Here is a 26,855-nt window from a genome sequence, read left to right as displayed (position 1 = left end):
GACACAGACTGTATACCAATATTTTGACAGATATAGTCTGTGTCTGCAAGGTCAAGCTAGATATATATAAATACGTTAATACCCCTTATATAGGAAAATATTAATGCTGATTGTTTATATGTAAGTACAAACGGGGCCTAATACATTCCGGTCAAACGGTGAGGACATTCGCACAACGCACTTTGCAGTCAACTCAAATCAGGTAGGTGACGTGCAAACGATCTGGATTAGGTAGGAAGGGAACTAACACCGCCCACATAAAGCGTACCTTGACCGTGCACTAATGGCAGCGCGGTCCCACTGTTTCACAATACGCCAGGCATTGGTCTAATGGGATAAACGTCTGCTTAGAGCAAGGTTGTATCACTCCCGTCCACGCAGTCCCGCGGGCTCCGTCGTTCTGAGCCGACACTACGTCCAGCCAATTGGTAAATAACACCACTCGAACGCGTATCCGTTCAATCAACTCAAGACAACGGCGAGATCCTTCAGTCTTCTCTGCAACCCGTGACACACTGGTGTCCTTATAATTCTCGTGAGAGTTCAGTGCAAGTGTCAGCGCCAGGAACTTGTCGCTCAGACGCTAATAGGGCGGAGATGGGACCAGGATAGGAAGTGTTTATAAACAAAATGACATTAGATGAATGTATGTACAATGGAACTGAGCAACATAACTATAACGCCGTAGATCGGCTCGTGGTTCTAATTAGAAGAAACGTTTAAACTCTAACCATGAACGGTATCAGCGTTTTGGTGGACAAGACTGGCGCGACAGTGGAGACACCGATCAAGGAACCACCCAAGCCGAAGAGATCGGGTGTACGGGAGAAGTTAATGCAAATCAGATCAAACATTACGGTGGAACCGATCATAGCTTGCTACATCATGTCCAATGTGTTCTCAGGATTGGCAGTACAGAACTTAAATTTGGAGAAAGCGTGTCGAGTGAACTTAGGTTATAGTGACGAAGTATGTTCAGCGCTGAACCGACGGCAAACGGAGAACTATACGACGGAAGAAGCCGAGGTGCAAAAATTGACTGCATCTGTCCAAGCGTGGAAAAATATAGCTCAGACGGCGTTTCCCTGTATATTGGTGCTATTCGTCGGATCATGGAGTGATAAAACAGGAAAGCGGAAGGCGTGTATCCTCCTGCCGATAGTCGGGGAAGTGTTGTGTTGCACGAGTTTCATTCTGAACACATATTTCTTCTACGAATTGCCGTTGGAGGTCACGGCCCTCTCCGACCTGTTTCCGTCGCTAACCGGAGGATGGATTACGGTTTGCGTTGGTGTATTCAGCTACATTGGTGACGTAACGACAAAAGAAATGAGGACATTCAGAGTAGGGGTAGCTAATTTGTGCATGTCCCTAGGTATACCGTTGGGAATGTCGCTCAGTGGGATCCTGTTACAGCAAATCGGTTATTATGGCATCTTCTTCATATCAAACTGCTTGTATTTCACCAGTTTGATTTATGGATACATACGACTTAAAGATCCGGCCATTTCAGAGGATAGACAACGAGTAAGTTCAGAATGTTCTTTTATTTCTATCTTTATTATTTATTACTTCCTGATATATGATTGTGGGTATTTGGGAATGAAATTGATAGACCCTATCCTGCAAAACATCATGTGTGTGTATATACAAAATAGTTGTATAAACAACGAAAGGAAATTAAAAATAGAATCCTATCGAATCATGATTCATGTTTTTCATTTTTCATTCTGCTGACAGGTTTTTGTGAAAATATTTAGATTTTAAAATACTTTTCTCTTTCCGTAAATGTCCTACCAAAATCATTTTTTTATTTCAAAATGAAATCTGACAGATAAAAATCTTTTTTTTGTTTGTACGGTAGATAAGTTTGAAAACCTTATGTTAAATATAAACAAAAAAGAAATAAAAGTACGGTAAGGGTGACATATCTGTCCTGTTCACACATAGTCCTTAGAATTAATTAGATGTTCTTGGGCAGCAGCCGCCATTTACCATGATTCGGACTGTATGCTCGTTTTCTACATCAAAAAAAGAATAGATAATACGAGCAAGTTATCAGAAAGGCGTGTCCTATCTACTTCTATTACAATATATGTTACAGTGGAAGTAATAGGACTAGTTATTTTGGTAACGCAGATAAATTACTTCCTCGTGTTCAATGATAGCATGATACAGCAGAAAAGGATTGGCGGTAGGCAAGTTGATTTGCCTTTCAAAAGGCAACCTGGACTTCTGGTATCTGGTATCTGAATATATTTTTAAAGATAAATTAAAATGGATCATACGTTGCGTTGCGTCAGTGATGACAAAATTCATAGAATTTACTGTTACAATGTATATGTACTAAACTTTAACCGCTCGATTTCCATCGGTTAAAGTTATTCTATTTGTCAACTTCCCTATCTGTCAATTTCGACTAAAAATTGCGGTGACAGCGACACAAATGACAAATCAATTGGCGCAGCACAGAATTCTTACATTTCATCGCTACCTTCAAAGTTACTGTTATATTTAACTTTAACGCAAACCTTAACCGGGCTTTCGATGCAACCCACCATTTTACAAATAAATTTGATTTGATTTGATCATTACATGTATTATATGGTTTATTTTATTTTGTTCTAATGTGCGAGACTTTCAGCGATCGATGTGTGTATGTGCGTTACTATACCTACTAGTTTTTTGTAGAAAGAGTATTAGATTTTATCCAGGGTCATTTCTAAATTTACTTATGTAGAACTTTTTAATCCTAATCTATCTGTCCACATCTTAGTGTACACTTTTGTGTGTAGCACTTATTACCAATCTACTGCTATGGAGATACACATAATTATGTATCTACACTTATATATACGTTTATGTACGTATACGTACAACTTAATGACATTTATGCAAGTGATTTATTTAAATGATAATATTTTATTTAATAATTATGATTTAATGCCAATATATCAAGCGCTCATAGCTTTTTTGAATACCCATTTATATTGAATTTTAAAAAGTCTCTTAACATTTATTTGCAAATTCTTAAATGCATAAAATGAGTACCATTTTATGTGCTATTTATTTTTACAATACTAAAATAAATTAAATGCAATGTAAGCTAATCATAATCTTAAATTTTAAGTAAAATAAGTAAGTTGTGACTTGCAAGCGCATCAATTTAATTAACATTTGTCAGTACTTTGTTGGATGACCACAGTAACAATATTTCATTAATCTCCCTGATCAGTGAACGGCGGCATATTAAATATTAGCCTATATTAGAGATTTTTAACAATCGTTAAATATTACCAGTTATCTTAAGACAAACATGAGATAAAGTTAGCCAAGCAAATTAAGATAAAATTAATCTACTTTTTTTTTGTCTACTAATTCGGACCGGAACATCCACAGTATAAGCACAGTGTAATTCGAATTATCTGGTCCTATTAACAAAAAATCACAAAAATAACAGAAAATTAGATCGAACCAGAACAATAAGAACTGTATCGTGGGTTCTATGGACACACAGACACAAATAGAAACCTAAATTCATCATTTAGATATATGTCTGGGAGGGGATCGAACCTGGGACCCTCTGCTCGTTAGACTGGTATGGTGACCACTCCGCCACGCGGGTCGTCTATGGACAAGGGTACCATTCTGACCCTCGCAGTAGATAACTTCTAACGTAGAGCCACACCCATTTCTAGCGTGAAGCAGCTCTACGTCTCGTTGAAATGATGAGGATGCTGGCTGACTAAAATATAAGGCGACTATATTAGTCTTTAGATATGACAATGCTGTTATATTCAGGAAGAACATTTTCTATATGGAGTTCACATACGTCACAGTCCGCTGATACATACGTCACAGTTCATGAACGGCAGTGACAAACTCGATCCCTACTCTAACGATATAAAAGAAAACCGTTACTTTAAAAATAATTTCCGGAAGAACATCTTATGATACAAATCGCGACGTCAGAGGCAATTTATCAGCCCTGCGAGGCGATTTGTCTACTAGAAGACAATGTCCTACCAGCATTACGAATGCAGACACCTATCTGAGCCTCGCGTAAAACTGATTGCGTTACGATTCTCCCCTCGAATTTGCGTAGCGGAGAGCAATTTATCACTTACATAGCATTGGGTGTCGGGGACCATGTTGCCTTATCTCCCCGAACCTTTGGTGCACACGGAGGCGACGGGAGGCGAGGACAGCCTGTCACATTGCTGTGTGAAATAATACCGAGGCGACATGAGGCGACAACCTGTTCCTGTATTATTGATTTATAATACTTTTACTTAGTCGTGTGTTTGTTTATTGTAAGGTGGTAGCATCAAAAGAAAAAAATACAGCCGAATTAAGAAACTTCTCTTTTTTCGTTGATGGATAAAAAAGGCAGGATTGTGTAGTTTGATTGTTCTGTCTTATAGGAATAGCCTTTGAGTTCATTTCATAGTTTCTTTTGGTGGCAAAAGTCACATTTTAACACAGAAAATCTTCCATAGGATGTGCATTCATGAAATGAATCACATAGGTACATACAGTTTTTGTGTGATGATTACTAAGTAGACCAAGTAGTTTTGCAATATGAAAGGTGTATGTTCCTTCTGAATGTTTGTATTGGTAGTATTTAAGCGCCTCGTTTTATTCATGCAGTGTAGATGCCTTACGTCGTCTCTATGTGGCCGACGCCTTAGAGTAGTCATTGGCAATGTCACACTGCAACAAGTGCTGGAATTAAGATTTTAAGAATATACATAAAATATAATATTTTCTGACTGCTTATTTGGCTACTGGCCAGACAGCTGGTTTAGTTAGTGCGATACATTAAAATTGTGAAGGTCTAGGTCCAAAATTCATCAGTCATCATCTAAAACTGTGACAGAAACAGAACAGTACCCTTACCATGAGTTTTTAGAATATTCCACAATTTTACGTTACGTTTACTCAATCCATTATTCTGTTCCGTTTGCTTCAGTAGACTGAGTAAACGTAACAATAAGTAAGTGCTAAAGTATTTTTGTCTGCCTCACTTGTTCGTAAAAAAGAGAGACAAAACATAAAGCGCTATTTTGTCAATAAAGACATTTAATGTTACGTTACTGAGACAATAGTTCTAACTAGACTATAGTTATGATACAATCCGCTAGGGGCACTGATTGAAATTTGCATGGGCAAATACGTAAACAAATACCAAAACAGTCATATTTGTCAAAACGTAAAAACTCATGGTAAGGGTACAGTTTGTTATAGATACAACGTATCTAATGGGAGGAGACGTCTCATTTACGACTTGTTACCAATCGGTAATAAATTGTTCTAAAATATCGTCAATCGATTCGAGATAGTGTCAGTGAGAAAACGTACGAAGGATTTTGTGTAAAAATCTTGTCAATATCCGCCCTATAACATAAATGTATCCCTTTAGTTGTCAGTCATGCACACAATCAAAGCTCTTTATGACATCTACACATACAAGCGCATATGTTTATGTAACGATACATTTCATTACATTCGTGGGGAATGATTTAATATTAAACATGATAGCATTCCATTATGATATTCCTGTCTCATGTTTGGTTTATGTCATTGTAAGTGACATGCGTTTTGATGTCTTCCCGTATTCAATAAACATAGCTACAAGTATAGTTGTGGATTTGTGTCACTAAATATCGCAGACCTGTATTTGTTTTGTACCCACGGTCTGTGCTAAATATGGATGGTTATCCAAAAACAAACGCCGAATTAGATAGATCATAGATATATTATCCTACTGACGTAGTATAACGTAGTATAATAAAAAATACTCTATCTATGAGATAGATAGAGTATTTTTTTAGATCTATTCCACTTTGATCATCTGAGTGATCATTTTACAATCATGAGTGCACTTTGATCACCCGTTCTTACCCGATAGAACTTAACAATAATAAACAATTATATAGGAACGTCGTACGCAATAGGCGGTCTTGTCGCGAATCAATCTGCTAGCGCTGTAAGCGTAATATACTAACACGCCGTGTTTCAATAACACTTTGAGGTTCGAATCTGGTGGCCCATCATCACATCTATTTCTACCTAATAACAGCAGTTAAGCGTTGCTATGTTCTGGTTTCAAAGGTGTGATAAGTTAGGCATACTTATCCAATACGCTTCTATTTTTGTCCTTCTTGTCCTCAGATGTAGCAATCTGTGACCAACCTCATTTAGGAATCTATTCTCAACAGAAGTAGATTACAGATGTCCATGAGCGGCAGTAGACACAAACAATCAGATTAACGCTCGTTTGACTTCGTTACTTCAATATTATTAAAAAAAACACGAAAACACGGTCTTGCACTGAATATTCTCCATGATATTTCTCTTCACCATAAAATACTTTATTTCATCTTACTCCATTATACATATACATTAAAACCAGATGAGATTCAAATAGATCAATAGAAACCAAATTCCACTATCACTACATTTTCAAATTTCATTTACGAATACTAGGTTTTTTGAAGTGATTTATACCACACTCACGCGGCCCATTTGGCTGAGCACCAAGTTCAGGCGAGAGGTCCCAAGACCAGTTACCGTTTAACATATTTATGCCTGATCCTAGCACGTTTATGACTTGCATATAAGTGTTTTATTTTTGGGATGCACTTGGTTCTAATCCTTGTTATATTCTCACGAGTTCTGCTTGAAACTGGGTGATACCAGTTGGTAGAGCGGTGTAAGTTACATAGCTGTCGACCCGTATTAGATGTTTTTTAAACGAGAAAATTTTCGATTAGGTTCATGCGAAAATAGTATAGTTCATTCGAAAATACCCTCCCACGGAAGCTCATTGGTCAGTAGATAAATGTAGTGCTAGCCCAGCTAAATGTCAAAACACAAAATTGCAAATCTTACGATGTCGCCGTCAACCCATTGCTGTCTCACTGCTGGGCTCGGGCCTCCTCTCAGAATAAGTAGGATTAGGCCATAGTCTATCGCGCGGGCTGAGTGCCTATTGATAGACTTCACATATCTGACGATCCGTGTGGCGGAGCGGTCACCATACCGGTCTGACGCGCAAAGGGTTCCGGGTTCGATCCCCGGCCAGACATATATCTAAATGATGAATATAGATTTCTGTTTCTGGGTCTAGGTGTTTGTGTATTTGTCTATGTGTGTGTCCATGGCACCCACGACACAGGGAATCCTAGTGTGGGGCTGTGAGTGTAGAAACTGTTTATCTTTGCGATCTGAAAGGGCTGACGCCTTGGTGTACGAAATTTCATCTCAGCACATTGCGTCGCAGTTTTTGTTTATTCGTGATTTCAGTTATTTATCCATAACTTCGGTATATAATTTGGTATAATCCTTCAATCGATTACGACATCTATGAGAACAGTCCATACATAATAACCGTATGCTATGACCAAAGTAACTGCGCCCATTATGAACCGCTAAGCCAACTGCAGAACTGAATTCAGAATTGAGTAGTTTAATGCAAATTAGTGGGTAACATCGGATCTACATGCCATGACTGTCGGCATATGCACTAACTGGCGCTCCACTTTGTTAACTAACTTATTAACTTAGTGTATTAGTTGGTTGGGCTACCTAGCCAAAAGTTGCACAACCAGTTCGTTATTGGAAATGCATACGTTGCTTGAATTTGTTTTAGTTGGGACTGATGATTAGTTAAAAGTTGTTTTATTAGACAAGTGCCACAATTTTGTAATTTGTTTTTTTTTTTAATATTGAGGATTTAAAGGAGTGTGCAGTCCACCTGGTAACTGTACTACTACTACTTCTACCATAAAGATGCGTTACGATCCTTGAGGGTAAATTTGGAATGCTTCGTATATAAGTTTCTCTTACCGCATCCAAACCAGAACACAGCAGCGCATCACACTGTTATTAGGTATAATGATAAAAAGTGGCCGTGGTGTTTCAAAAGTCAAACCACGAATTTTACTTTTACACTCTAAGTAAATTACTACTTTATTTCAGGAGCAACCAGTGGGCTGCCGTGGGTGGGTGTGCTCGTTCTTCGACGCGCGGCATGTGCGGGAGACCCTCACGGTGGCGTTCAGGAGTGGACCCCGGAGACGGAGGCTCAGGGTCTCATTACTCATTGTGGTTGTGTGCGTTATATTCGGACCTTTGCATGGTAAGAATTTTTCTTTAGTTAAGTATTATTATTTCCAATTCTGCTTTAAGTATTTTTTCTTATATGCTAATTTGTGGTTGTTTTAACTAAATCTATAGGTGTAACATAAACACTAAAGTTAATCAACTTGCTAAGTTTAGATAAAATTTATTATAGTTCACCATCAACACATTATTGTCTTCTTCATGAATACTGGTCTCTTGTTAAAATGAGTAAGATTTTGGTTACAGTCTTAACATTCTATTTTGTTGTGTTCTTTTCATCTTCTGTGACATACTTTATCTTTATATCGCATATCGTAAAAAAACTTTTGTCAGGAAATTTGTAGGCGTCATCTGAGTACTTCTGACGATGTTAAATCCCCGAAAATGTTAACAAATATAGTTTAGTTAAGTATACAAACTAGCAAATAGCAATACCAATATTTATAAATTCCATTTTCATTGTATTTTAATCAAATCTTAATAAACGAAGAAATCAAGAATCCGTCCCTAGTTTGCTATCCGTACGCTTTCAAACTTGATTTATGGCTCTTAACGAGTGACGTCAATCCAATTTAATAGACTCAAACCGCAACAAAGACGTGAATCTCAACGTAATGCCGTTACGTCAATTGTACGATTGTACCTCATACAAAGCATTGCAATCGTACCAACCAACGTACGATTTATTGAATCACAAAGCAATGTCACAATAGACCGCTGCATGCATGCATGTTTGCGCATCATTCCCGTTTGTTAGCCTTATTTGTTTAGCACCAAGTGGCATGCACCTGAAATTTAGTGGACGCAGTGTAATGTCCGTGGATTCGTAGAATCAATTGTTCTATGTCATTGTGTGCTTTGAAAACCCGAATGTTTATTGATTGATTTAAAGGTGGTAGAACCCTTTGTGGTTCGACTCCGGCGGCACCACCGCCACACCTATTTCTGCCTAATAACAGCAGTGTTAGGTGCTGCTGTGTTCCGGTTTGAAGGGTGTGGTAAAGGAGACAGACTTTTCCGAGGCGTTCCAGCTTAGTCCTCAGGGGTAGCGGCGCATCTGTGGCCGACCTCAGGTAGGAATATCTAATCCTATCTGGGGTTGATTACAGATGTCCATGGGCGGCAGTAGCCACTTACCATCAGGTGGACTGCATGCTCGTCTGCTACTCTTATATTATATAAAAAAAAAAAAAAAAAAAAAAAAAAACTAACATGTTATTGTATAGACGTAGACATGTTAAAATTATTTTTTAGGATTTTTTTTTGAAAAATCGCTGCACTTTGTAGGTTTTATCGGTATCATTTTTGAGTTGTACTATTACTATTTGTTTTCATGTGAATTCTAAAATCGACTTAAATAAATTTCTAGGGTTGTAAAGGCACCTATAAAAATGTGGTTAATCAACTACAATAAATGTAGCAAATATTTTAAATTACTCCATTGCAAATAGCCCTAAATGAGGATCGGGACTATTAAGTGATTTATAACAAGCAATACAAAAGAATATTAAATATTAATTTTAACCAATATTTCGTTCTAGATAAGTGCCCAAATTGCTTCAAGATGTCAAACCAATATTTTTATAGCATTTGAACATAATCTTCTGTTACGCAAATCATTTTAAACTACTATCTTCAATAACGAAATAAAAAAATAATACATATAAAACTTGCTTAAGTACACGGCTCTGTCGTCACATAATTAAGCTATCATTTTAAATTATATGGATGTTTATACATTGTTACGTCTATTTCAGGCGAGATGAACGTGCTTTATCTCTTCATGCGGTACCGTTTCAACTGGGATGAGGTGCAGTTCAGTATGTTCTGCACCTACAGCATCATTACCAATTTAGTAGGTGAGTACAAGCATATCGTAAGCATATAGGTGTCGAGACCATTTTTGTTCCATAAGTTTTAACATCATTCAAAAGATAATGAGAATAGAATTAAGAATAATTATGGTGTATAATTTGATCCCAATATTATTTTGGTGATTAATCAATGTGAATTAAAATTAATGTCATATGAAAACTGTTATGTAAAAGCAATCTAGAAATATTTTTGGGGCTCCGTACTCAAAGGGTAAAACCAGGATTCCATTACTTAGCCTCCGCTGTCTATCCATCTGACACAGGGTTCTATCTCCTGAAGAGTAGTTGCTTGAAATTTGTGCAGAGTGTGCATGTCTATTAAAGCTATATTGACAAAAAAAAAATAAAGCTAAGATGTGTCCCCATTAAAACAAACGGAAATAATTTTTCAGCGATCTATTACCTACATTATCTATTAAATCTTAACAGATAGCTTCTTGAAATTATGTAATGTGTGACAATGTATGTGCTTTGGTTTTGTGGCCGTTGTTGTCAATAAATACTTGTTGCTTACTCTTCTTACATGCCATACTCCAATAAACTATTTATATATTTTGCGTAAATAAAGAAAAACATCCAAATTGTTAGGTAAGTATCAATACGCAAATTCAATTCTGCGGAAAACTATGTTTAAGATCATAACCAACTGAGTACACAAATAAGTTAAACAGAAAAAATGTTCACCGGTAATTATTGCTCACTTAAATTAAATTTTAAATACTGAATTCCACGAACGTAATGACTTTAGATACACATATTTTCCTACAGCGTAAAACCTCGGTGACATAAGATTTCCTGGTATACCTACCATTGTTATAGAGTTTCTTATGCTGTTTCTTCTTTATAGCAAAAACATTTGCGAAGTTTTGGTATTCTCCAATGATAACAACATGTTATGTACAGAATAATTCTTGGAGGTACTACTTAGGTATCTAAATATATCTTTGGCGTTTTAATTAATTATTTGTTATTATATTTTGCTCCAAAGTTTTCTTTTATCTATTACTACAAAAATATTTGCTAAAGACTTCAATTCTTTAGTGCCTGGATGTTGCTTGTATTCCATTATTATGGGTAGTAATGTTAAACAAGATGTTTAGAAACTAATTTATATTTCCAGTTTAAATCCTTATTTTATTTTAGTGGTCACTACTTCCCACGGATTAAAGCGTTGTATCCTAGATCGCTTACTAATTTGAACGCTTCGTCTAAATGACCACATCTTTCAAACCAGAACACAGCAGCACTTACGGTGTTATAGAGAGACACTTGGATGGTGGTGGTACTTGCATAACCTTGTATGTTTTACCAAATCCTACAAAGAAAAACATACTAGTGAGTCATACTGTTCCTCCCGACGGCAATAGTGTCGTCACAGCCCACAAGGAGTCACTAGTCCATCATCATCACCATCTTAAACATATTATTTCTGAATAATAACAGCAGTGTTAAGCGCTGTTGTGTTCTTGTTTGAAGGGTCTGGTAATGGAGGCAGATTTATCCGAGGAATTCCAACTTAGTCCTCAGGGGTAGCGGAGCGTCTGTATTCCAGCTCAAGTAGGAATCTAATTTTATCTGGGGTTGATTCAAAATATACATGGGCGGCAGTAGCCACTTACCATCAGGTGGACTGCATGCTCGTCTGCTCTTATATTATAAAATAAATTCATCATTTGCCCCCAGGAACTCTCTTCTCCATAAGCATATTCAGTGACTTCATGAAGCTGGACGACACGGTGGTCGGCATCATCTCCTGCACCAGCAAGATCCTCGCTTCCTTCATATTCGCCTTCGCTACCACCACCACTGAGATTTATATTGGTTGGTATATTTGTATGAAGTTGTATGAAGCAAGATTTTAAATACATTTTTAAATTCCTTAACGTTTAATGTTTACTAAAGTGATTAAGTTACAATAATGTTTAAGAATTAAAAAAAAAATAAACTTTTATTGTGAATCTTTTAATAATATCCAGATATTTATAACACTTATTATTACTTTCTGCAAGTATAAATAAAAACCGCAAGCACTTTCTGCAAGTATAAAATTATCTTTAAAATTTACAATATTATATTTTACAGTTCATTATTACGTAAATAATTAAAGCAAGTTGACATGTATGTCAGGTTTTTTGTAATTATTTAAATTTAAAGTTATTAATTTTTATCTGCTTCAGCGCCGCTAGTCGAAATATTTAACGGGACATCGTTCATCGCGATGCGGTCGATCGCCTCCAAACTGGTTACCAGCGAGGAGTTGGGTAAGTGGAAGACATTGCCAGTTATTATGATAACATTAACCTTGTAAAAGCAGAGATTAGATAGTGGTTGAAACTCAGCCTCATAATCGAGGGGTTCGAGTATAAACTCCTAAACACGCACTCTAAGTTATAAACTTGCTCTCTGTAACGGCGAAGGAAAGCTAACCTAAATGATATTAAAAAAGTGATGTCTACTAATGCACACTTGGCCAGCACGGCAGTACGGCCTGATCCCTTTGATACTGAGACGTGATCCGTCCCACTCTCTAGATATATATATATATATATATATATATATATATATATATATATAGATAGGAACTCTAATAGATTGACGGTCGAAGTCGTAAGAAATTTAATGCATATGCAGTGCATGCAGTCCACCTGAAGGTAAGTGGCTACTGCCGCTCATGTACATTTGGAATCAACTCCAGATAAGATAATATATCTGAGGTCAGCCACAGACGCGCCGCTACTCCTGAAGACTAAGCTGGAGTGCCTCGGAAAAGTATGTCTCGCTTACCACACCCTTGAAACCAGAACACAGCAGCGCTGTTCATACAGCTGTTATAATGCAGAAAAAGGATGTGGCAGTGGTGCCGCCGGAGTAAAACTATCGAGGATTCTACCACCTTTAAATTTGCAGTAGCGACGACGAAGATTTCAGTGTGAGCTGACACAAGTAGCGTCCCCCACTAGAGACCTTCCACTCTTGCAGGGAATAGAAGTTATTCAAGCTTCTTGCCACCAGACATTGTATTTCTGTTGTCAATGGTAAAAATCCATGTGCAATGTACATCTCTAGTTTTTATTACACAACGTAAGATAGAGTATAAATAGATTAAATTGTGTTGCGTTGTACAAATAATACATTATTAATTAAAATTCGTGTCAATGACATATTTACTTATGATTAAAGTCGCTGTTTATGACATGTTAATTAGTTTTATAAAATACGTAATATTTTAATGTATACCTACTTTCAGTCGCACCCATGTCCATAGGATATAAACAGATCCAGAGGGTAATTTATTAAGGATTTCTTTCAAAAGTATCAGATGAAATTTTTCGAAGCTTATAAGTTAAGGTGCGTTAAGGGATTTTTAATGTGGGTGTATGATGTATGGGCCTCTCATTTAAACATTTTTAGATTAAGTGTAAAAATATGAATAATAATTTCAGGTAAGTATTGATTTTTTACATAGACTAATCAAAAATCATACCACGGAAAAAATCAGATTTATATTTTAGTATTTTCGAAATGGTCTGTCAATTTGAAATTAATTTCCATTTTTATTAAGAGTGACATAAAAATGATAGCAGTGATAGCCTAGTGGTTAAGAAACTCGACCTCGCTATCGAGGGGTCCGAGGTTCAAATCCCAGGCACCTCTAATTTTTCAAAGTTATGTGCGTATAAGAAATTAATTATCACTGTCTAAACGGCGAAGGAAAACATCGTGAGGATACTTGCATACTTGAGAAATTTATAAAAAAAATCTTAATGGTATGTGAAATCTACCAATACGCACTTGGGCAGCGCGGTGGACTCCATAGTCCTGTCATAATGAGAAGGATTAGATCATGTCTAATCCTTCTCATTATGACAGGAGACCCGTGCCCAGCAGTGGGACAATAATAGGTTGTTGATGTGATGTGACATAAACATGTTAGTATGGAATATGGGTTTACTTTAATGTTATCAAGGAAGAATACTGCTCAGTGCTGGTTATAAGAGTGATTACTAGGCTCAAAGTCTATAAGATACTACATTTGTTTACCCATTAAGAGCAAGGGCATATTAAAGAGTACATAAAGTCGGTTAAAATACGGTAGTAGTAAAATGAGTCAGTAAATAGTATAATAACATCGATTGTGTAGTCGTTGAAACTCGGCTTGTCAATCACGGTTATCGGGGTTCGAGTCCCAGGCACTTCAGATTTTCCAAATTTATGTTCGAAATGGAAATTAATTGCCTTATAGTGAAAGATGTAATGAAAAAACCTAACGCTTAAGTTTAAAAAAGTTCTCAGAATTATGACGTTAGTGCCTATTGAGCTCACAAGGATTCTTAAGGACCTTAAGGCATTTGGTTAGTTTTGTGGATCCTATGCATAACCTTCATCTTTTGGTTCTTAATATACATCAGCCCAGTTACTAAGAGCTCTCTTTTCTTTATTACACTGTGCTACAACGCCTCATTTCTTATCGTGATTTAAATGTCAGATGTTGGAAGGTTTTTGTGAACGATTGGATCCCTTCACCTTGCTGCATGTTTATTTTTATTAATCCTGTTCTAAATTACTTGCAACTTTTGTTTTTATGTGGTAATGTTCTTGTTATGCACAGATATGGATGAGCGAGTTTTAAATAGTAATTTAAAGGTGCTAGGACAGTTGGTGATTCTACTGCGACAATCCTAGGAGTGGTAGTTTAGTGCTAAAGTTGGATTGGGAGTTCACTTCCTAGGCAAACGCTTCAGATTTTTCGTATCTAGGATTCGAACGTCGGACCCTCAGATTTTCAAGCCCAAGACTAAGTTGTCGTTGCTAACAAATAATTATTGCCCCACTGCTGGGAATAGGTTTCCTCTCAAATTAAAAGCGGTTTGGGCCGTAGTCCACCGCGCTAGGCATGTGCGAATTGGTAGACTTGTCACACCTTTGAGAACTTTTCACTCAAACAAGTAGGTTTGGTCACGAAATTTTCCTTCATAGTCATAGTTTATACTTCAAAGATTCAAAGTTATGTGCGAATACTTATGTTACGCACATAACTTCGAAAAATTATGACGAAATCGGGGGGATTCGAATCTTGCACTTAATAACTATATATTCTTGCTTTCATCATCAACTCACTCAATCCATCACTGTCCCACTGCTGGGCACGGGTCTCCTCTCAGAATGAGAAGGAATAGGCCATAGTCCACCGCGCTGGCCAAGTGCGTATTGGTAGACTTCACATACCTTTGAGTTCTTTTTTTTTTTATAAATCTCTCAGGTATGCAGGTTTCCTCACGATGTTTTCTTTCACCGTTTAGCAAGTGATAATTATTTTCTAATATGCACATAACTTTGAAAAATCATAGGTGCCTGGGATTTCAACCTCGGACCCCTCGACAGAGGCGGAGTTTCTTAACCACTAGGCTATCACTATCTTCATCTATTCTCGCTTTACATATTTGTATACTTTTACTACCCAGCAACAGCATTTGTACCCCACTTGATTTCAAATTAATTCTAAGCCACAAAAACACAATACAAATGTCGATGGTCTGTCCTTAAATAGCTTTGCAGTAAGTCCCCGCAGAATGGCATTTAATTTACTTTTTGCTTACAAGTCCAAAGAAATCTTAACGATGTTAATAAAGTTCACGAAATGATTACTTTGCACAGAAGATGGCAACATTTTGGTTAGAGTATAAGTAAAAAATGAATATAAAGTTGTTAACGTTGATTTACGAACAAATAGACTCTGGGTTTGCTTGAAAACGAGTAGTAAAAGAGAACTGAACGATAAACTATTATCATTGAACTACGAAAAAAAATGGACCGGGGATTGGCACTTACAAGAATCTAGAAGGTACTTATATATGTTGGCTAGGTTACTTATATATTTGTTATAACCTGAACGTTTTTGAAGTAGATTTATTTAGATAGGTACATTTCTGTGAATTTACTAAATGATTTGTGGCAAATATTTGTTGTTAAAAAAAGTAGTCGTATTATAGAATGATAACGTATATCACTATATTATCATATATTTGTATTAAAACAATAAAGAAAGAAAAAACTTTCATTCCTAGATACTTCCGTCAATATAAGAGAAAAATAATATTTCTCATATCATATTTACATATTTAGATACTTTTATAGTTATTTACTGATTCTATGTGGACTCTAACATTATTTCTCTATCGATAAGTATCAGTTAAGAGCTAAGGTTACCGATCCCTACTCTAGCATAATTATCTTAGATAGCTTTAGATCTAGATCTATATAAGACGCAATTATAATAAAGCTCTAGAATATTTAATCTGTAGACATTAACAGAGTCGACTATAAAATATTTATTCTGTGGAAGCAACTATGTCAGCTATTACAGATAACAAAGAGTAGAGTCTGTAGAGTTAAATTATTTTATAACATATTAAATTTAGTAAGTATAAGCACCATAACTATACTTTATCTATGATCTTATAGATTAAAATGTAAGGGTTTTGTTCTCTGTTTTGTTGTTTGTTGTTTTGTTGTAAGGGTGTAATCTGTGGTTGGTGTTCCTTTGTAGGTAAATGAGTTTAATAGGTTCAAAAATATTTGTTTATAATAGAGAAACAACAAACGCGCATGGTAAGTGGCTACTGCCGCCCATGTACATCTGTAAACCCCAGATAGGATTAGATATTCCTACCTGAGGTCGGCCACAGATGCGCCGCTACCCCTGAGGACTAAGCTGGAACGCCTCGGAAAAGTATGTCTCCCTTACCACACCCTTCAAACCGGAACACAGCAGCGCATAACACTGCTGTTATTAGGTAGAAATAGGTGTGGCGGTGGTGCCGCCGCAGTCAAACCACAAAGGGCTCTACCACCTTCAAAAATGTCTGCGTTCATCTCCAGATAAGATTAGATTCCTGACTGAGGTTGGCCACAAATTCGTTGTTACCTCTAAGGACTAAGATCAAACCTCGGATATTATGCGCTTAACACTGCTGTTATGAGGCAGAAATAGGTGTAGCAGTGGTACCGCCGGAATCGAACTACAAAGGGTTCTACCACGTTCATATAAAAATAACACATATAAATTAAAACGGCTGTTTGTATATTTATCTTGCTTGGACATAATATGTATATAAAACGGGCAAGAAATAAGTAGGTACTGCCAATTTGTATTACTATATAAGTATATTATACTTATTATCGTAAAATATTATACTTATTTAAACATTATTCATTCAATGATTAATTAGTTCATTCATTAAAATTATGTAACCGATTATGGAATTATAAATGAACAAACATTCATGCTATTGAACTTGTTACTGTATACACACTATGATAATTAGAACGAGATTATCAGGTACTGCTAGATATTGTAGGTGAATGAACTTTAATAAAGTCAACTTAATTATATGCATCATTGCTAATTCTATACTGAGACTAAGTATTTTAGGGTTAATGTACTGTAAGTTTCTATAATATGTAGAGATAGCCTAGTAGTTGAAATTAAGTCTGTTGATCGAGGGGTACGAATTTTGGATCCCAGGCGCACCCCTAATTTTTCAATGTGGTGTGCGTATTAGAAATTAATTATCACTTGCTTTAACGGCGAAGGAGAACATCTCAAGAGGCCCTAAATCCTGAAAGATCCTTTAAAAAAGTTCTCAAATGTATTCTCATTGTGAGAAGAGATCCGTGCCCAGTAGCGGGACTAGGATGAGTAGATGAAGAAGCTTCCTAACGTTATCATGTAGTTACCGAAGTGCCGAAAAAGCACCGGTTTTGCTTTCTTAAGAATATAAACAAAAAACCGGAAAATAAGGTCATAGCAAAAAATGAATTTGCAATAATAAATCTTCACAGTCAATTAGGTTGTTAATCAAGATTTTTTTGTGCTTATATTATGTGCTCTGTTCAAAACCACTAACACGAAACAAACTTACCTATACCTACTTGTGATCATTACCATTTTGCTCATTTATGTTTATGTTTTTGAAGGTGGTAGAACCCTTTGTGGTTCGACTCCGGCGGCACCACCGCCACACCTATTTCTGTCTAATTACAGCAGTGTTATGCACTGCTGTGTTCCGTTTTGAATTGTGTGGTAAGGGAGAAATACTTTTCCGAGGCTTTCCAGCTTAGTCCTCAGGGGTAGGGCGCATCTGTAGCCGACCTCAGGTAGTAATATCTAATCCTATCTGGGGTTGATTACAGATGTCCATGGCGGCAGTAGCTACGTACCATCAGGTGGACTGCATGCTCGTCTGCTACTCCTATATTATAAAAAAGACATGCCGACGAATGGTGTGGATGGTCGCTAATAGTCGCTGACTGTAGTCGTTCGTCACCGGCTATCGTCAGGTGGTCGCTAATAGTCGCTGACTGCAGTCGTCCGTCACCGGCCATCGTCAGGTGGTCGCTAATAGTCGACGACTGTAGTCGTCCGTCACCGGCCATCGTCAGGTGGTCGCTAATAGTCGCTGACTGTAGTCGTCCGTCACCGGCCATCGTCAGGTGGTCGCTAATAGTCGCCGACTGTAGTCGTCCGTCACCGGCCATCGTCAGGTGGTCGCTAATAGTCGCTGACTGTAGTCGTCCGTCACCGGCCATCGTCAGCGACAAACCGAAGGCGGTTGACGAGTAGAAGTAACATTAATAATTTGTTAGGGTTCCGGTTCAAAGGGTAAATATGGAACCTTATTGTTAAGGCTCCGCTGCCTGTCCGTCTGTCACAGGGCTCTATCGCTTGAACTGTACTAGCACTACTATTACATTTTATTTTATACAGAGTATAAAATAACGATGGCTGCTATAGCGATAAATACTAAAAAATAAAATAGTTTGAATAAATAAATGGGGTCGCCATACCAAAAACTTTAAATACAAAAAAACCCTATTTTTCGACGTTTATCGCATTAATTATTGAACCGTATAAGGTAGACAGATTTATTATTCACTAGTTTTTGCCCGCGGCTTCGTTCGCGTTTAAAAGAAAATAATGTAACATACTAACATACATACAACTGAAAATTCGTACCTTCAACTTTGCTAAAGAACATCACTTGATCAAATGCATAGTTTACGATTCAATCCTTACTAATATCGATTAAAATAATCAATGTTTTGGGTCCAATAGATCGATTCTCCGAATAATCAATCTTAGATCGCCATCCCTAGTTCCCGTGGGAATACCGGGATAAAAACTATCCTATGTCCTTTCTCGGGTCTCAGACTATCTTTGTACAAAATTTCATTAAACTCAACCAGACAGACAAACAGACAGACAGAGTTACTTTCGGATTTATAATATTAGTTAAGACAATGCATTTACTTCTATGGCTGCTAAAATAAAAAATACTAAAAATAAATGAAAATTTGATGGTACGGAACTCTCAGTAGTGTGACTTCAACTCGCATTTAACCAATTATTTTTATTCACTTAACGGGCTTTAGCGAAAAGTTTACATTAAGTTATAACTATGGAAATGATCTCAAGTACTACATATATTTGATTATGTAAATATATAGATTTGTCCACCGGCAACCAGTTTATTAGGTAGAATATTTGTAATTCTAAAATCAGTAATAGATGAGACCACGTTTAATTTTCAATAAATCCATTTTTCAATGGATAGGTATGTGTTTAAATCAATTCATCAGGCGAATCGTGATTTACCAAGGTCAGCGTTTGTATTATTTCTCGTTATTTGCACTTTGTACATGGTCATATATCAATATGATGTGTGTCGTGTGCTCAGGTTTTATAAACATGCATTTAGCTTGAAAACAATGCAATGCGGTTGTTTTACAGCCTATAATTTAACCATATAACCCATTTCCTGAAGGTAACAATTTTATTGTAACTGGCCGTAGAAATTACTATTTAAGATTTAAGTAAGTCATCCTTACCTATAAGACAAAAATGTAAGAGAGTGTAGTCATCACAGTTCATCTACGAAGTTTTGCTTGATTGAGAAGCTTTAATACGCTTGGTAGACAACAGTAGATATTTAATATCCAGGAATTAAATCTGACTCAGTTTACAATCATGCTCATGTAATCTTAATAGAATCTACACTGTAGCATTGTACCGGTTGATTAGTTTTACATATTATTTAACAACATTGTAATTGTATCGTCGTCAACTCATTAACTGTCGCGCTACTGGGCACGGGTCTTCTCTCAGAAAGAGAAGGATTAGGCCATAGTCCACCGCGCTGGGCACGTGCCTGTTGGTAGCCTTCACATACATTGAGATTTTTTTAAGGTCTCTCAGGTATGCAGATGTCCTCATGCATGCTGTTTTCCTTCACCGTTAAAGAAAGTGTAAAATTTGTAATACGCACATAATTTCGAAAAAGGGTCTGGGATTTGAACCTCGAACCCCTCGATTGAGAGGTAGAGTTTCAACCAGTGTTATCACTGCCGGGAACATTATGATTATATCGGTTGACTTATATACGATGTGACCATCTTAGTAAGCTGGAATCGAAACGTATGCGTTCATTTGTTATGCGTTGGCTTCAGGTACAACTTTTTACATGGTCAAACGTGATTGGACATCTGCCTTTAGGAGCGGCAGGGATCACCAGCAAATTAACTGTAAGCTGGTTGCCTGTCCCCAATGTCCCCATACATTAAAAAATACCATTATTAAGTATATTATTATTATTAATAATATACAATCGCTGTGTATTTAAATTTTTAGCGACCTTTGGATATTTCGGGAATAAATGATGTATATGTCATTTTCAGCATTTTATGTAAAAGGCAGATCAGATACTTCAAACCGATTTAAATATATATGGAGCACTATAATATATATGAAGCACTATAATATATATGGAGTACTATAACATATATTAGCAAATTTATATGAAATCGAAATAGCATATTAATATGATTTTCAGTTATATTTATCAAAGGTACTCTTGGTGGTTAGCCTGCAGTGGCACCACCGCCGCACCTGTTTCTGTCTATTATATAACAAGTGGGTCAAATGGTGCCGTGTTCTGGTTTGGAGAGTGTGGTTATTACGAGGCATTTTAACGTAGTCTTAACGGGTAATAACGCATCTGTGGTGGATGTCACGTAGGACTCCAATCCTATTTGGGGCTGATTTATTAACAAACATGAGCGGCAGTGGCTACCATGAGATAGACATTAACGTGGTAGAACCGTTTGTGGTTTGTTACCGGCGGCACTATCGCCACACCTATTTCTGTCTCATAATAACAATGTTGAGCGCTGCTGTGTTCTGGTGTGGTAAGGAAGACATACTTTTCCGAGGCGTTCCAGTTTAGTCTTCAGAGGAAGCAGCGCATCTGTAACCGACCCCGGGTAGGAATATCGAATCCTATCTGGGGTTGATTACAAATGTCCATGGGCGGCAGTAGCTACTTACCATTAGGTGGACTACATGCTCGTCTGCTACTTCTATATTATAAAAAAAATAGTGTTTAGGGGTAATAAATAATTCTCGCACACGCGATGGACCACAGGTGTGATTTCAAGCTTTGTATGGGGCTAATATACAGGTGACTATGGTAGCAGTGGTCACCATCAGGTAGACAGAACGCTTGTGTGTAACTTTTATAAAAAATAACCTTACCTAGTATTTAAATAAGTTAGATGAGGTTTCAAATCACACAATAGAAAAATGTACCTTGTATCGAGTTGAATGAACTCCGTGAAAGTTAAACCGCTAAAGGTTAGTTCAGTGCCAACTGCGATTATTGCTCACAATGGTACAGTTATTCTATAATACTGTACAGAGTAAGCGATCTTTAAATAACCGGTTTTATTTTTAGTTATTTCTAAATTCTAGTATGTTCAAATACGCCAAGGACACGTATAGTTAGATCATTTTCTACATATTGTCTATCAATTGTTAATACTTATTTTGTTTATTATACAAGAAAATGATCATGCCGTCCACCTAATGGTAAGTAGCAATTGCTGCCCATGGACATCTATAATCAACACCAGCATCAAAAAAGATCCATGCCAAGCTGTGAGATAATAATAGGTTGTTGATGATGATAATGCAAGCTAACGAAAATGCAGATAGAGACATAATGACGTATAGATTATTGTAATTATTTACATAAGAGAAATTTTAGTTTTCACTTTGTATATTAGCGAGGCTGAACACTCATTGTTACGTAAAGATTTAAAGACCTAACGTAATGTCATCATCATCATCATTATCATCAACCCATTATTGTCCCACTGCTGGGCACGGGTCTCCTCTCAGAATGATAAGGGATTAGGCCATAGTCCACCGCGCTGGCCAAGTGCGTATTGGTAGACTACACATACCTTTAAGATTTTTTTATAGATCTCTCAGATATGCAGGTTTCCTCACGATGTTTTCCTTCACCGTTTAAACAAGTGATAATTAATTTCTAATACGCACATAAATTTGAAAATCAGAGGTGCGTGCCTGGGATTTGAAACTTGGACCCCTCGATCGAGGGGCCGCGTTTCTTACCCACTAGGCTATCACTGCTTTTTTACGTAACGTAATGTAACATAACGTAAATACCCAGGTATTTACTGTTTTTAACGGTAGATACGGATTTTGTCCTCAATTTTATTTAGGGTCATCACTGTCGCTAGTTGTCGCTAGTAGAAATAGTCACATAAAACAGTCATAAATTGCTATCCTCCATTATTAGTAATCAATCTATCCATTTTTACTTACCAAAAACCGAAATTGAACGATGTCTAATATGGACATTGTCAAATTTATAATGCCCAATAAGAATGTCTACTACTTGATTGAGCAAGTAGCCAAAGGGCAGTAAGCCACTTTCCCAAGTTCAAAGACTTCAATTATAACACGTTGAGAACTATTCTCCTTGTAAGACCACCTTACATGTATGGCTGTACCCTTACCATGAGTTTTCAAAACATCCCACAATTTTACGTTACGTTTACTCAATCCATTATTCTGTTCCGTTTGCATCAGTAGACTGAGTAACCAGGCAAAAAGACTTTAGCACTTACTTATTGTAAGTGCTAAAGTCTTTTTGCCTGCCTCACATGTTCGCAAAAAAGAGAGACAAAACATAAAGCGCCATTTTGTCAATTTAGACATTTAATGTTACGTTACTGCCACTATAGTTCTGATACAATCCGCTAGGGTCGCTGATTGGAATTTGTATGGGCAAATGCGTAAACAAATACCAAAACGGTCATCTTTGTCAAAACGTAAAATCTCATGGTAAGGGTACTGGTTCTAGCTCTCTAAACAGTTTTCTACCAGTCACGGCGAAAGCTGTGCCAAGACCATATGTTTACGTTCACATTCATACGAGTGGTTCTAGAATTATATGTTATGTCTTATTGCAATTTGATTTATATTAGGTGTGTTTGTTGTGCCGTTTAAAGTACCTCTTTGATTAAGTTCAGCCATTTTCTATGTTATACTTCTAAGAAAACCCTCTCATATACTCATACCATGAAGTTGCATAAAAATAATTTAAATAATTAAAATGGTTTGCACCATATTGGATTTAGAATTACTGCAGCTAATCATGCATTGTCATCCAAACCAAACTGAAATTTTATGGCGATTTTTCGGCAAAATGAAGTTATTCTCGAAGTTTCAATCTGTTCTTAATAAAAGAAAATATTGAGGGCCCGGAGCTAGATGTAAATCACCCATGTACATTGTCCATGACCAATCTACCACGCTGGCCAAGTGCAAATTCATGGATTTCATACATCCTTGAGTTTTTTTTCGAACTCTAAAGCGTGTAGGCTTTTAGGAACACAACCGGAGTCCTCTTAGCGCGTTGCCCCGTCGGGCTCTGCCCAGGTGAGCTTCTTGCTCGCCACACCGTCTGGTGCGTACGACGGTATGCGACCACAATTACCGCCGCCCTTCCCGGTGTCGCTTACCGGGCGGTTCGAGCTCCCACTCTTGCCGCCCGCATGAGTCGTGTAGGCTATCACTACTTACGGGTTCCTATCGATATTAGGAAGTTAATAACATATTTCTTTCTAGGCAAGGTGAACTCCCTGTTCGGGCTGGCGGAGGCGATGATGCCGCTGGTGTACGGGCCGCTCTACTCCAGGGTGTACATGGCGACACTGAACGTGCTACCTGGTGCCGTCTTCCTGCTGGGTGCTGGGATGACCGTGCCGGCTGTGGCTATCTTTGGGTAAGGATACGAAGAACGACCGTCGTGACGCTGTGTTAAGGTCCCAGGTTTGAACCCTTTTCGCCGACTCTCAGTGTAATTTAGGCATAGTTTGCATTTTTCTGATGACCTTTTTTCCCGAACGACTACAAATTTTTAATTTGCTAATTATGTTGTATAGGAAAATTCCTTGTTCTAATCTGAAATTAAAATGTGGATGAGTGCAATAATGGATACACTTCGGTATAGCAAACAAAAATATCAACTATAAGAGCTACAAAAGTGCTACAATATCGACCTACTGGTTATTACCTTTATTAACCATCTGATATATTGTATCAATAATGCCTCCTTGTAAAATAACGCCATTCAAAACATTGCACAATTAAAAAAAATGTGACAGTAATCTATTTAAAGCTTATAATAATGGATCTCAAATAAAAGTGTCAAATAAGTACAAGATTCAAATAATAATCTAACCAAACTGAAACTAGCACTTTGACACATTTTTGTCGTAAATTTTGTACTAGGTGCGACGTCCATTTGTTACGACAATGTTTAACAGTGGAATCGATCAACAAAATGTTGATAGCAACAAAATATTCAGTGAATGAGGCACAATGGACCAGTTTACACGCCACTTGCGGCTGTTTTAATAACAACTTCGAGCTATAAATTTTAAAACGACTGAAGCGTGAATGAAGCCGCGTCAACCTCAGAGCATAATTACAATTTTAACACTATATTCTTAATTACTTAATTATTTTTGCGATAAAACATTGAAAGTGATTAAAATTTACATACATACTTTGAAAGTGTTGGGGAGCTGCGTGGTGTGGTGGTATTAGTCTGACCGACAAACGATTCCGGGTTCGATTCCCTGTCAGACAGACTTTTTAACTTTATTTTTTGTTTTGAATCTGATTGTGTGTTCCTATTATTAATATGTCTGTTCATAGCATCCACAAGTCCACATCACATCAAATCCTGTCATGGAAACGACATACGTTTCGTACTGAAAATCTAAATGTACTGAGGTTGGAAAGGCGACCTGGTACAACATAAAGCGTTCTATATCGTCAGTACTCTGGACGTTTTATGTTAAATATTTAAGTTACAACAACCGAGACGTTAAAATTTACGTTTTTGAATTGCACGTCCATTCATTAAGTAATTCATTTCCTAAAAAAATAATATCGCTTGTCGTAAATACTTAGTGTTCATTAATTTCGACAAAAGAATAACGACAATTTCGTAATTGTCAACTTATACAAAGTTCATAGATTTCGACAAAAGATGAATGACGATTACTGTTGTTTGTTTAGACTACAATATGTCCGGTATTAAATGTACACTGTAGTCCATGGACATTATGCAGTGAAGCAGAAAAGGTTTATTAAACGTCAACTGTCATTGTCATTAGAGTCACGGTTGAAGAAGCGATAAATAAAGGACAGATCTGCGCGGCCAAGCGAAGCTGCGACGCGGAATCATCTTAAAGTTAAACTGACGCATAAATTAAATTAAATGCGTTTAGGGTTTGTCGTATTTTTTAATTAAATATCAATGTATGCTAACGCAGTGATAGCCTAGTGGTTAAGAGTGTTTTTTGAAGGTGGTAGAACCCTTTGTGGTTCGACTCTAGCGGCACCACCGCCACACCTATTTCTACCTAATAACAACAGTGTTAGGCGCTGCTGTGTTCCGGTTTGAAGGGTGTGGTAAGGGAGACAGACTTTTCCGAGGCATTCCAGCTTAGTCCTCAGGGGTAGCGGCGCATCTGTGGTCGACCTCAGGTAGGAATATCAAATTCTATCTGGGGTTGATTACAGATGTCCATGGGCGGCAGTAGCCACTTATCATCAGGTGGACTGCATGCTCGTCTGCTACTCTTATATTATAAAAAAAAAAGAAACACGGCCTCTCGATCGAGGGGTCCGAGGTTCAAATCCCAGGCTCCTCTGATTTTTCAAATTTATGTGCGTATTAGAAATTAATTATCACTTGCTAAACGGTGAAGGAAAACATCGTGAGGAAACCTGCATACCTGAGAGATTTATAAAAAAAAAAATCTCAAAGGAATGTGAAGTCTACCAATACGCACTAGGCCAGCGCGGTGGACTATGGCCTAATCCTTCTAACCTAACCTAACCTAATCCTTCTTATTCTGAGAGTTATAATGTGTTGATGATGATGATGATGTATGCTAAAAAAGCAAAATAAAAAAATAATAATAACGCTATTTTGTTTTTCGAATTCTTCTCAGAAAACTCTATGTTTGATAACCATCTTATAAAAAATTGGTCCGCCATATTACGTTTAGAATGATATTACTAATAAATACATTTTTCTGCCTTTCTGAAACATAAGGATGTATCATGTTTTCGTAAGCTGAATCTGGAAGTTCTATTAAGGGTAATTGCAGATGACTTATTATGAGAACTGCCTAAATGAGATATATCCTGAGCCGTTACATTAACTCTTGACCTTCATAAGCAATTGCAGTATCATATTAGTTACAAGACAGGATTATCTTTCTATATTTAATTTAATTGTGTGGATCCTTAGAAACGCCTAAATAGATTGGGTTAGGTGTCTTAATGAACCCCCCCCCCCCCAAGTTGGAGTGCGCCTTGTCGTGGTGGGGAGGGGGGGGGGGGCTCAGTAGCCCGTTGCGCTCCAGTGGCGGTTGGGATACACTGCGTCTGCCCCGTATCGGGCGGCA

General features: G+C 37.2%; 1 protein-coding gene across 1 annotated transcript in view; it reads left to right on the top strand.

The window, feature by feature from the left end:
- The first annotated feature begins 335 nt into the window (after positions 1 to 335).
- The window catches only part of LOC140750584 (uncharacterized), a 48,901-nt gene continuing 22,381 nt past the window's right edge, over positions 336 to 26,855 (top strand). The window contains exons 1-6 of the mRNA XM_073084226.1: positions 336 to 1,527; positions 7,984 to 8,143; positions 9,885 to 9,986; positions 11,685 to 11,822; positions 12,179 to 12,262; positions 23,995 to 24,151. Of these exons, the coding sequence (XP_072940327.1) occupies positions 733 to 1,527; positions 7,984 to 8,143; positions 9,885 to 9,986; positions 11,685 to 11,822; positions 12,179 to 12,262; positions 23,995 to 24,151 (1,436 nt within the window). The 5' untranslated portion in view covers positions 336 to 732. The remainder of the gene's footprint in view (positions 1,528 to 7,983; positions 8,144 to 9,884; positions 9,987 to 11,684; positions 11,823 to 12,178; positions 12,263 to 23,994; positions 24,152 to 26,855) is intronic.

Source organism: Epargyreus clarus, unplaced genomic scaffold, assembly GCF_041222505.1.
Source record: "Epargyreus clarus isolate Ecla_fem2 unplaced genomic scaffold, WU_Ecla_fem_2.2 ptg000021l, whole genome shotgun sequence".
Lineage (NCBI taxonomy): Eukaryota > Metazoa > Arthropoda > Insecta > Lepidoptera > Hesperiidae > Epargyreus > Epargyreus clarus.
This window is presented reverse-complemented; position numbering and strand designations above follow the sequence as displayed.